Genomic DNA, 12591 nt, shown 5'->3' on the forward strand with positions numbered 1-12591 from the left:
ACTCCTCTGTATAATACCTTAGTAATAACAATAAAATTATTTATAACACCTTAATAATAACAATGAAATTATATTTTTTAAATCCCAAAATAGCCAGACACTGGTGGCTCACACCTGTAATCCTAGCTACTCAGGAGGCTGAGATCTGAGGATTGTGGTCCAAAGCCAGCCCGAGCAGAAAAATCTTATCTCCAACTAACCACTCAAAAACTCAAAGTGGTAGAGTGCTAACCTTGAGCAAAAAAGAACTCGGGGACAGTGCCCAGGCCCCTAGTTGAAGCCTCGTGACCGACCAAAAAAAGAAAAAAATATATATATATAAGCTATCTATTCCAGTAACTTTCTTAGTAATATTATATTATGAATTGGCTGCTAACAAGTTAGATATCTGGCTGTTTTGAGTGTCTTTTCTGTATACTGTCTTTTTTTTTTTTTTTTTTTGGTCCGGTCGTGGGGCCTGAACTCTGGGCCTGGGCGCTGTCCCTCAGCTCTTCAGCTGAAGGCTAGCGCTCTACCACTTGAGCCACAGCGCCACTTCCAGCTTTTATCTTTTTGCTTCTGTGGTGCTGAGGAATCGAACCCAGGGCCTCATGCATGCAAGGCAAGCGCTCTACCACTGAGCCACCTTCCCAGCCCATGTATACTGTCTTTTCTATATCAATTTGAAACAAATTCCCAGAGGGAAGGTAGTTAAAGAAACAGACTTCCCTAGGTACACTAGCTCATACCATTTTTAATTTATTTGTATAGTTAACTTGCAGTACCACTTTGTGTGAGTATATTAAGATGACTATTTCTTAATTAGGCCCAGTTGTTCAAGCCTGTATTTCTAGCTCTTGTGAACCACAGCTTGAGGGAATAGGGGTTCAAGGCCAGTAAGGCTAAAAAAAAGTCTGAGACTCCATCTCATTTAATGGCTTTAAGAAAAATAACCACTATTACTCTACTGTTTATTTTTTAGAAAAGTTACTCCAAGGACCTTAGTTTTGTCCTTACTGTAAAATTAGGTGTTAAGAACTTAATGACTGAGCTGGAAGTCACAGGTCCACTCTGTACTGACATTTTTCTTTTTGAGCTCAAGACCTGGGCAATGTCCTGAGCTTCTTTTCTCAAGGCTAGTGCTCTACAACTTGAGCCACAGTTCTACTTCAGGCTTTTTGGTGGTTGATTGGCAATAAGAGGCTCATTGACTTTTCTGTCCGGCCTGACTTTGGACTGGGATCCTCAGATCTCAGCCTCCTGAGTAGCTGAGATTACAGACATGAGCCACTGGTGTCTAAGACATGCATGCATCGTGTAATATTTATCAAAATGATTTCCAGGAAATGGAAACAAGAGGTTTTTTTTCTTTGTTGTTGTTTCTGTTTTCTTTTTTGTCTTGTTTGCTCATCTGTCTTTGAGAAGACAATAGGGATACACAGAAATGGAGAGACAAAGTATGAACAAATACAGCAGTGGTACTCAGCAGACACTGTAGAAAATTAACCATACAGCCTGTAGGCGGGGAAAGGAGGAAAAAACTGGGAGAGAGACAGAAGGAATGACATTGTCCTAAAAGAACTGTACTCATTACCTGATTTATATAACTGTAACCCCTCTGTACATCACCTTTATAATAATTTAAAAGACATGGAAAAATAAGAACTTCCTGACCATGAATTCATTTTTTTTAAGTCTGTTTTTGTAGTTCTATATACACTGGTACTACTTACCTTATACTACATAGGGGAATTTTGACTAGAGCCTTAGACATTATCATAAAAAGATTTAATCAGGAGTCAGAAGCATGGCACAATGCCTTGAGTTCAAACCCCATACAGCACTGCCTCCCCAAAAGTAGAAAAAGATTTAACCTACCTTTTTTTTTTTTTTTTGGTCAGTCCCACTACTGGGACTTCAACTCTGGTCCTGGGCACTGTCCCTCAACTCTTCAGCTCAAGGCTATAGGGCTCTACCACTTGAGCCACAGCACCATTTCAGGTTTTCTGGTAGTTTATTGGAGATAAGAGTCTCAGACTTTCCTGCCCAGGCTGGCTTTGAACTGCAGTCCTCAGATCTCAGCCTCCTCAGTAGCTAGGATTATAGGCATGAGCCACCAATGCCTGGCTTCAACCTTTTTTTTAAACCTAATGACAATAAGTGAATGAATGTTCTATTTGTCTTGTTATTTTTAAGCAAATTAAGGATTATAGCTCCCGTACTTAACAAAGCTGTATCTGCTACATTAAAAATTATTTCACTAGATTTTGGTTAATGAAAAACAAAGGGACTGTGAGTTCCTACTTTCTCAACCAAAGCTAACCAGAAAGAAAGCTGACTTGGGAAATGCATATGCCACATATAGCTTCAGAAATATGAAAATGATTTGCAGGTTGGCATTTTTACTGTCTTAGGACCTTGAATATATGGGGAATCCTGAGAACAACAACAGGTTCTTATCCCCACTTTGGAGATCTGCTGCCTTTAAGCTTCAAACAGGGGCCTGTTTTCAGAGTAAGCATGTTCAACTGAGGAGTTATTTTTCTTTTGTTTTTTGCATATAGATTGAATATGAAAGGAAAAAGAAAGAAGACGGAAAGCGAGCTCGGGCTGACAAACAGCATGTTCTCGACATGCTGTTCTCAGCCTTCGAGAAACATCAGTATTATAATCTTAAGGACTTGGTGGACATCACAAAACAGCCTGTGGTATGTATATATTTATACTGATCCTTTAAATGAACCATATTGCTTTGTTAACGTGTCATCACTGAGAAGTGTGTGTGTATGTATGTGTGTGTGTGTATGTGTGTGATTAAGCTCACATTCAGTTATGACAAGAGTTTATGTCAACACTCAAGAGAACGTCTCCAAGCAGCCCTTCTGTGTAACATCAGCTTCATTAGTTTATAACAATTCCATATGAAGAAAAGGAATTACCCTCCTTTTGATTTATCCTTGACATTAAGTCTGACGTCTTTGTTAAATATTTCACTTTCTTAACCTTTCACTTTGTGTTAAGAAATTAAGTCCCCAAAGCTCCCAAGTATTTCTTTTCAATAGAGAAGGCAGTACTCATGCTGCAATATTTACAACCCAGCTTCATGATTTCATTCCCTTCTACATCAAAGCCTTAGAAACAGCATTGCAGCTAGATCTTAAAATTTGAAAAAGAATAATTTATTAGCTAAGCTGTATTTCCTGGTTTAAATGAAGTTTATCTTTGTTATTTTTATATTTAGATCTATCTTGGAAAGGCCATTCCAGAAACTCTGAAAGCAGACAAGACATTTTATGGAGTAAACATATACAGAATGAGATGTAGGAAAAATTAGCACTTGTAGAGAAACATCCTGATTTCTTTGGCATAACATAGGATATATGGTTTATTCATTTTGTCTCCAAGGGAAGGAATTATTAGAATGTTTCTCTTTGGGATAAGTGTGGTGGTACATCCTTGCAATCCTAGCACTTAGGACACTGAGTCATGAAGATCATTAGTTTGTGGCCAGCCTACACTACATACATACCCTTGTCTCCAAAAAAGAGAAATCTCTGTTTTGATTCTTCAGGGTGTATATCTAGTGGCGCTTACGTGATAGTGGCTGAACTGTCCTTTTGAATGGCTCTCAATACATTTTTTAATTAATTTATTTTGTTGGTCATGGAGCTTGAACTCAGGGTCTAGACGCTGTCCCTGAATTTTTTTCACTCAAGGCTAGCTCTCTACCCCTATGAACCACAGTGCCACTTCTAGAGATACAGCCTCCAACCACAATCCTCAGATCTCAGCCTCCTGAGTATCTAGGATTACAGGTGTGAGCCACAAGCACTCAGCTCAACCCATTTTTGATAAGAAGTTTCTAACCATCAAGTGATGTTTGTTAATAGCACTGCTAATCCCATCTGCTTTCTGACCTTTATAATGTCATTTTGACATATTTTGAGTGAATCTGAAGTATTTTTCAAGATCTTTTTCTATTTTTTTCTAAAAGGTTGCATTTCTACCAGAAAACTTTTTTATTAGATTAACTGCCCTTAGTGACAGTCCTTTTCTTTCATTTCTAGTATATGACTTGCGTAGACAATAAGAGACAGTATAAATTTCTCACTAAGAGTAATGAAGCCAGTTTGAGAAGGCCAAGCTTAGTAACTAATGTAACATCAAAAATATGACATCCATATAAATGTCAGACGTGGGGCTTGAACTCTGGGCCTAGGCATTGTCCCTCAGCTCTCCAGCTCAAGACTAGCACTCTACCACTTGAGCCATAGCACCACTTCTGGCTTTTTCTGCTTATGTGGTGCTGAGGAATCAAACCCAGGGCCTCATGCATGCGAGACAAGCACTCTACCACTGACCACCTTCCCAGCCCAATGGATGTTTTCTATAGTTTAACTTTAGGCTTTTTCCTTCCTCGAATTTAAAATAGCAGAGGAGTCCATTATTTTTCTCCATCTCTTGCTGATCTTTCACCTTAAATATGTTATGTCTACTTTTTATTTGTTTTGTTATATCTGTAAACTAGAAGCATGTACAGCATTTACTTTAAAAAAAATGCAAGCCATTAGAAACTTTAATTAAACCCTATGAAACATCAGCTATCAAAAGCACACTGCAGAGCTCCCTTTCCTATTTCCTTTTACTGTACATTCCTATTAAAACGGTCATAAAAAAGTCAGACCTAAATTATAACTGACTCTCTTTATTTTGTTGTGATCTAGTTTCCCAACTTCATGTCACAAATCAGGGAAACATATCCTCAGTTATTTATGATCTCTTCCAAATAAGAGATCTCCAGTCTGTAGTTGAACAAATTGGCTTCCTCAAGTCAACAGGAAAACCTAGGTGCAGCTTGGTGCCCATACCTTAAGTTCTAGGATTTTAAATATCTCCCAACAAAACAATGGCATGTTGGCAAGGTAGACTTTAAACAAACAGCCATTACTCTGTTGTATCAGCATCCAGGTGCAATTGACCTAATCTTTAGTATGGACTTAGTGTGGACTTAAGTAAAAGTAATGTAAGTAAAATTTGGAATCAAGGTAAAGAACGTGTGGATTTTTTTTTTCCTTTTAAGGACAAAATAGCTAGAGAATTTTAAATACTGAGAATTTTCCTATCAAAAAACATTTTTTTTGCTGGTTGTGATGGTGCACATCTGTAATTCCAGCACTCAGGAGGCAAAGGCAGGATCTCAAATTCAAGAACAACAAGTTCCAGACCAAGCCGGGCTATACAAATATACTGTTTCTAAAAAGATGGATGGATGGATGGATGGATGGATGGATGGATGGATGGATGGATGGATGGATGGATGGATGGATGAATGGATGGATGATACATATGTACATACATACATGAACTATTACAGATCTGTGATAAATCTTTCGATTTCAGATAAGGGAAAAATTAGCATAGACATAAAAGTTATCTTGTATATCTAGAAAGCTCAGAAATGAATGTAGCTTTAAAGATGTCTAGATCTAGCTACTAATATTACTTAATTAGAACTGTCCCCGTCTGTCCACCTACCTCTCTTCATGTTTCTTGTTTGTGTCTTTAAGTATATGCCATGTGGTAGCCAAAATGCCCTCCTAAAAGAAAAAAATATGTATCTGTCTGTATTATTCCAACAAAAGCCCCACAGAGCCGGGCGCTGGTGGCTCACACCTGTAATCCTAGCTACTCAGGAGGCTGAGATCTGAGGATCGCAGTTCAAAGCCAGCCCGGGCAGGAGAGACCGTGAGATTCCTATCTCCAATAAACCACCAGAAAACCGGAAGTGGCGCTGTAGCTCAAGTGGTAGAGTGCTCGCCTTGAGCTGAAGAGCTGAGGGACAGCGCCCAGGCCCAGAGTTCAAGCCCCACGACTGACAAAAAAAAAAAAAAAGCCCCACAGATTTTAGTTGGCCTGGTAAAGCTTGTATGACCATTTCTTTTCTTTTTTTTCTTTTTTTTTGGGGGGGGGGTAGGTGGGGAGGTCCAGTCGTGGGGCCTGAACTCTGGGCCTGGGCGCTGTCCCTCAGCTCTTCAGCTCAAGGCTAGCACTCTACCACTTGAACCACAGTGCCACTTCCGGCTTTTTTCTTTTTGCTTATGTGGTGCTGAGGGATCAAACCCAGGGCCTCAGGCATGCAAGGCAAGCACTCTACCACTGAGCCACCTTCCCAGCCCTGTGTGACCATTTCTGACTCAAGAGACTAGACCTGATAGTGCTGTCGCACTCCAGAAAACTGATTTCTTGGCCCAACCAAACCCTTACCTCACTTCCCATTTCAGTGAGGCCGATGTTCCCCAAGTGGATCAACTAGACCCTAGTATTTTTATTTCTTTTTCATGATATAGACTACAAATTAATGGATAGATCCCTTACTCAGGATCTTGAATATAAAAGGTTTCTTAAAGACAATCTAGTTCAGTTCCCTACTTTTCAGGCCCAGGCTTGGATCTGACTGTCCTGATTTCAGTACAGGAATATTTTGTATTATATTACCTGACCTTTACTCAGACATCCATGTGGGTCTATGAACAAGCAAGGAAAATACTTTTCTCACAATAGAAAGGCCTTTTTGTTGTTGGTAGAGGTGGTGGTGGTGGTGGTGGTTGTGGGACTCAGCGCCTGGGTGCTGTTCCTGAACTTTTTTCTCTAGGCTAGTGCTCTGCCACTTTGAGCCATAGCATCACTTCAGATTTTCTGGTGGTTAATTGGAGATAAGAGTCTCAGAGACTTTCCTTCCCAGGCTGGCTTTGAACCATAACCCTCAGCTCTCAACCTCTTAAGTAACTAGGATTAGAGGCATGAACCACCAGAGCCTGGCAGGAATGCCTTTTTTTTTTTTTTTTGCCAGTCCTGGGACTTGAACTCAGGGCCTGAGCACTGTCCCTGAGCTTCCTTTGCTCAAGGCTAGCACTCTACCACTTGAGCCACAGCATCACCAGCTTTTTCTGTTTATGTGGTACTGAGGAATCAAACCCCAGTCTTCATGCATGCTGGGCAAGCACTCTTACATTCCCAGCCTAGGAATGCCTTTTTAATAGGAAGAAAAAGGAGTTTTTCTCCCAAGCTGGCTGTTTTCTGCCTTTTGTATTACTAAGAATCATCATCATTAATCATAACCAGTTTTGTAGAAAATAGAATATTTTTCTCTTTGCTCATTCAGTTCCTAATCCAAAAGCAAAAAATAGACTCTGTAATGTTTGACGCTTATTTCCAAATTTACTACTTCATAAATGTTGGGGCCCCGGGGGTTGGGTTTTTTGTTTTGTTTTTGTCTGTTGTGGAGCTTGAACTCTGGACCTGGGCACTGTCCTCAGCTCTTCAACTCAAGGCTAGCACTAGCTGGGCGCCGGTGGCTCACACCTGTTATCCTAGCTACTGAGGAGGCTCAGATCTGAGGATCACAGTTCAAAGCCAGCCCGGGCAGGAAAGTCCATGAGACTCTTATCTCCAATAAACCACTAGAAAACCAGAAGTGGTGCTGTGGCTCAAGCGGTAGAGCGCTCACCTTGAGCTGAAGAGCGCAGGGACAGCACCCAAGCCCAGAGTTCAAGCCCCACGACCCGCCCCTCCCCCCCCCCAAAAAAAGGCTAGTGCTCTACCACTTGAGCCACAGAGCCACTTCTGGCTTTTTCTGCTTATGTGGTGCTGCAACATGACATGTACTCTCTAATGAGAAACATCCCAAATCCCATGTGACAGGAAGGTCTACTTGGTTCTAAAATGGTTGCTTAAAATATAGGTGGTTAGACAAAAATTAAATTCGAAAGTCACTCAATGTGTAGAATACAAGAGTTGGAACTAGGTTTCTCTCGCTTTCTACAAGAAAATGCAGAATTATTCTATTCAAATGATCAGATCTCTATCCTCAGGAGAGCCTAACTTTCTGGTGCAGACTGAGTAGAGTGGACCCTTCTTCCATAATACTTGAACCTATGTCTTTAATACTATACTTGTCTGTGTAGATATCTGTGTCTCCATTTAATATCGCCCCCTTATGGCTGGGATCAGTGATACAACACATGCCTAGCAAGCATATTGCAAGGCCCCGGATTCTACTCCCAATTGGTTTTGTCTCCATTATTTTATCACTAAACCACAGATTTTCATAATAAATTCATTCATACTCACGTAGTAAAGTTCAGTTATCCGGTCTTGTTTCTCCATCTGGGTTTACTGCCTGAATGTTAAGGAAAAAAGAACTAGAGTTCATGTATTTATTCCTATGGAATCTTCTTAGTCCTCTGCCCTCCCCAGTAGCACTACCATCACCATCACCACCACTACCCGATCCTGTATCTGCCTTGTTCCTTTCAAGCCTTTCCCTATTTGTCCTGAATAGCACACTCAGTGTCTGTGATGTGAAAGAAGGCACAGTGTAGTAGAAGCATGTGCTTTAAGAGGAAAGAAATGCATGAAAATAAATGAGTTTAATGCAGTATTAGCTCATTAGTAGAGCACTTGCCTAGCATATGTGAGGCCCTGATTTCTTTTCCCAGCACAGGAAGACGAGAGCAAGAGAAAAGAAAGCATAGTGGTTATAAAAATTTTAAAGGAGTATAATATTATTTTTAAAAAGTAAGGACTGAATTGAACTATGTACAATATGAAACTTAATCTTAAGAGGTGAGGAAAAGTTTCTCTTAAAAATTGACTTCTAATTTGGGTGCTGGTGGCCCATGCCTGTAATCCTAGCTACTCAGGAGGCTGAGATCTGAGGCTTGTGGTTCAAAGCCAGCCTGGGTAGAAAGTCTGTGAGACTCTTATCTCCAATAAACTATTCAGAAAAAGCCAGAAGTGGCATTGTGGCTCAAGGTAGAACACTAGCTTTGAGCAGAAAGCTCAAGGACAGAGCCCAGGACCAGCGTTTAAAAAAAAAAAAAAAAATGTCATTTACACCTAATCTTGAAGGATAGGAGGCTGAGATGTCAGGGAAAAGGATAAGCATTACAGGGAAAGAAAATGCACATGTGAAAATACCCAGAAGCCTGCAGATAGAAAAGTGGAGAGTGTGTGAGAAGGAGAGGATAGAAGAGGGGAAAGGAAAGCCTGAATGGTGCCTTTGAAGGAATCTGGAACTGAGCCTTTAGCCCAGAAGGAAGTCGCTGAAACATTGTAAAGGAATAACCTGATCTCACTGTTTCCTAGCTACCTTGTTTTTCCCCCTCATCACCTATTCTCTCTGCTAATGCTTTGTGCCTACTCTCTTGTCAAGCTAATTCATTTAGTTAAAGCAAAAAGGTCTTCAGTTACAGTTTGAAGCATCCTAAAATTCCACCACCACCTTGGTCTATATCATGGTGAGACATTCTGACTCCAATCCTGTTTTGTTGACAAGCATCAAGAGACTGTGATGATACCATCCTTTGTTATTGTTGCAATAAAGTGTGACATCTTCATGTATAAAAGTTACCCATGTAAATGAGGACAGATTACCCATGAAAGCAACTATGTTTGTACACTAAAGACTTCCTTAATATTCTATATTTGGCCTGGCACTGGTGCTCCTTCCTGTAATCCTGACTACACAGGAGGCTGAGATATGAAGATCGTGGTCAAACTAACCTAGGCAGGAAATCCCTGAGACTCTTATGTCCAGTTAACCACCAGAAAACCAGAAGTGGTATTTGGCTGAAAGTAGTAGAGTTCTAGCCTTGGGCAACCCAAGCCCTTCGTGCTCATGCCTAGCAAAAAAAAAAAAAAAATCTATGTTTAAATACCTGTAAGGCTTTGCATTTCCCACGTTTAGGTTGTAAGTGCACATACAACCTGAAGTCAAGAGGGCTGTGTTCTTTTTCTGGACTACCCAAATGCTCCTAGTGACTGCTCTTTTCATTTTTGACCCATCGCAGTGCATCCAAAATTGTATGATTGTTTATGCAACAGGATCTTAGCCAGCCTCACAATAAACCATTCTTTGGAATTTTACAAAGATGTCATTCTTGGCAGCTAAACTGAGATTCAAATGATGGGTTGTGCTTAACCCATCATTTTCCATTTATGAATCCAATTTAATTAAAAGGTAGTTTATGACCAGTGTCCTAATGTTTTAATATTATTCGAAGTAGCAGATGGCAGACATGCCTATTACCTGACAGTCTCAATCCTTTCTGCTTACTCATTCCTTTAGTGGAGCTAACTGGAGAAGGTGTTGGAGGCCCAGCTAGGCACCCAGGAGAACCCAGGGCTCAATTGGCTCATTACTGCCACCTGGTGGGGCCTGGCTGCTCAAATGGAAGACTGCCCAGTCTTCTAAGCAGTCATGTAATTTCATTGCTAATCCACTACCGCATTCATTACAACTACTCCTAGCTGAAAAGACTTTATGAATTGTACAGCACTGTACCAGTCAGTGTAAAAAGGCATTAGATTGTGTTGGTAACATGTATTGTCCAGCAATAGAAGCTTCAGTGAACTAGGTAACATATCAAGAGCTCAGCTGAGAAGCATCAGAGCTAGAAGAATCCTTAGAACTGATGCTAGGGTGGAGGGAGGTGGGGGGGGAGTGGGGGGAAATGACTTGAGAGTAAGTACTTCTGTGAGTCACCTGGAGACTTGTTAAAATGCAGGCTCAGGTGGAGCTTACTTAAAGCTTCCCACACAGTTCTCTTGCAGGAAGTCTTGCACCACATGTGGGAAGGGCACTGCCTTAAATATTATCCAGGCATGAGCTTCACCACCAGTTTCCCAATCAAAGCCTCATTTCAATTAATTACATATCCTTTAATGAAGTCGTCAGTACTGAAACTGATCCTTCAATGAATACACACACAAAAAAAACACAAACCGGGCGCTGGTGGCTCACACCTGTAATCCTAGCTACTCAGGAGGCTGAAATCTGAGGATCGAGGTTCAAAGCCAGCCCGGGCAGGAGAGACTGTGAGACTCCTATCTCCAATAAACCACCAGAAAACCGGAAGTGGCGATGTAGCTTAAGTGGTAGAGTGCTCACCTTGAGCTGAAGAGCTGAGGGACAGTGCCCAGGCCCAGAGTTCAAGCCCCACGACTGACAAAAAAAACACAGTTTGCTTTAAAGCAGAAAAAAATGTCACTTTTATATTATATTATCTCCTCCAAGAAAGTACTGCCATTTACATTGAGTTTATAGTAGGATGCTTCAGGCCTAGTCATTGGCAAGCAAAGTTAAAGTTGGTATTGCACTTAAAATAGCATAATTTCCATGAATCATCTGGTAAATACCTGTTGAGTTTCAGAGACCTAAACACTATGCTCTACTTTGGAGCCAAACACAGGATCTTGGCCTTGCCCAAGATTACCTATTCTTCTCCCTACCTGGCAAACTTGCTAATATACAAATAATGGTAAACATACTTTCTCTCTTCCACTGGAAAAATCAATGCCCTCATAGACAAAGTTTGAGAATCTACCTTAGAACCAAGAATTTCAGATGCCTGATGTATGCTTGCTTTATTTAATATTATCTTCTAACCCCCAAAATATGTGTCATCTGAAACTATTGCTTCCATTCTGACTAAACTCAGTCATTGAAGCATACTATCCTTGATGTTCTTGGCATATTGTTCTTGGGCGTGCTAATAAACATCGTGCACCAGTAATTTCTAGTGTATTATCCTCTAGACCTTTTTTTTTTTAAGCATTCAAGTGTTCAGGACTTCTCACTCCTTTGATGTAATCAGATATTTAATGAGGTTACTTATTACATGAATAGAATCAAAAGGCAATTCATTTAGCCTCTTTATAAAAAAATCTTGTTGAGCCTTCACGGTTATAATTTTTATTACTCATAAATGTATTTTGGCATATTTTATTTTAAATTTTGTTTCCTGCCTTTGGGATCTCATGTGTTGAAGTTTTTGTGGTTTTGTTGTTTGCTTGGCTTCTTTTAGGGATACCTGAAAGAAATCTTGAAAGAAATCGGTATTCAGAATGTCAAAGGGATTCACAAAAACACATGGGAGCTGAAACCGGAGTACAGACATTACCAAGGAGAAGAAAAGAGTGACTGAGGACTTCCCCAGGGTGCTGATGAGCAACTAAAGAGAGTGATGCTGAGCAGGAAGTGTCCAGATCCATGCTTGCGCACCTGTGTAAATAGGAATAAAATGACTGGTACTCTCATTTCTCCCAGTAAATTTTTTAATGTTTATAATTCTATAATGTTTCTTAAGTGTTTTTAAGTGTTAATTTTTAAAGTGTAGCATTAAGAAATATTTCCTGAATGAAAATTCTGACCTTCCTGCGTCTCTGAGAGACTCAGGTAATACACATCTGAAGTATATAATACAGTAAGGAACAAAAGATCAACAACAGAAACTTTAAAGAGCCAAAGTCCCCTTCTCTGGAACTGTTGAAGAACAAAACTGTTTCACATTGAAAAATACAGAAATAAAGGAGAATTTTCAACTAGCAGTGAAGTTTTCATTATTAGTTTATTTGATCCTAGTAATACTGATTTTAAAAAAGGAGAAGAAGTAAGAAAGTGGAGAAAGTGATGGTCAACCAATATTTCTTTTGTTTGCTTTTAAAATCATGGAAAACTAAGTACCTTTTCAGAATTTCAAACAGATGATCAGCTTCTCACAGATGGGCTTTGCCCCCGCAGTCTCCCAACCCACTCGGTGGGCAGGTGCG

At 40.2% G+C, this 12591-nt stretch overlaps 1 protein-coding gene across 1 annotated transcript in view; it reads left to right on the forward strand.

Moving 5' to 3' along the window:
• Nucleotides 1-12366, forward strand: part of Gtf2f2 (general transcription factor IIF subunit 2) — a 133826-nt gene extending 121460 nt beyond the window's left edge. Inside the window, exons 7-8 of the mRNA XM_042685773.1 lie at nt 2544-2687; nt 11847-12366. Of these exons, the coding sequence (XP_042541707.1) occupies nt 2544-2687; nt 11847-11966 (264 nt within the window). The 3' untranslated portion in view covers nt 11967-12366. The remainder of the gene's footprint in view (nt 1-2543; nt 2688-11846) is intronic.
• The last annotated feature ends 225 nt before the right edge of the window (nt 12367-12591 follow it).

The sequence above is a fragment of the Dipodomys spectabilis genome, unplaced genomic scaffold (assembly GCF_019054845.1).
Source record: "Dipodomys spectabilis isolate Male_0828 unplaced genomic scaffold, ASM1905484v1 ptg000095l, whole genome shotgun sequence".
Taxonomy (NCBI): Eukaryota; Metazoa; Chordata; class Mammalia; order Rodentia; family Heteromyidae; genus Dipodomys; species Dipodomys spectabilis.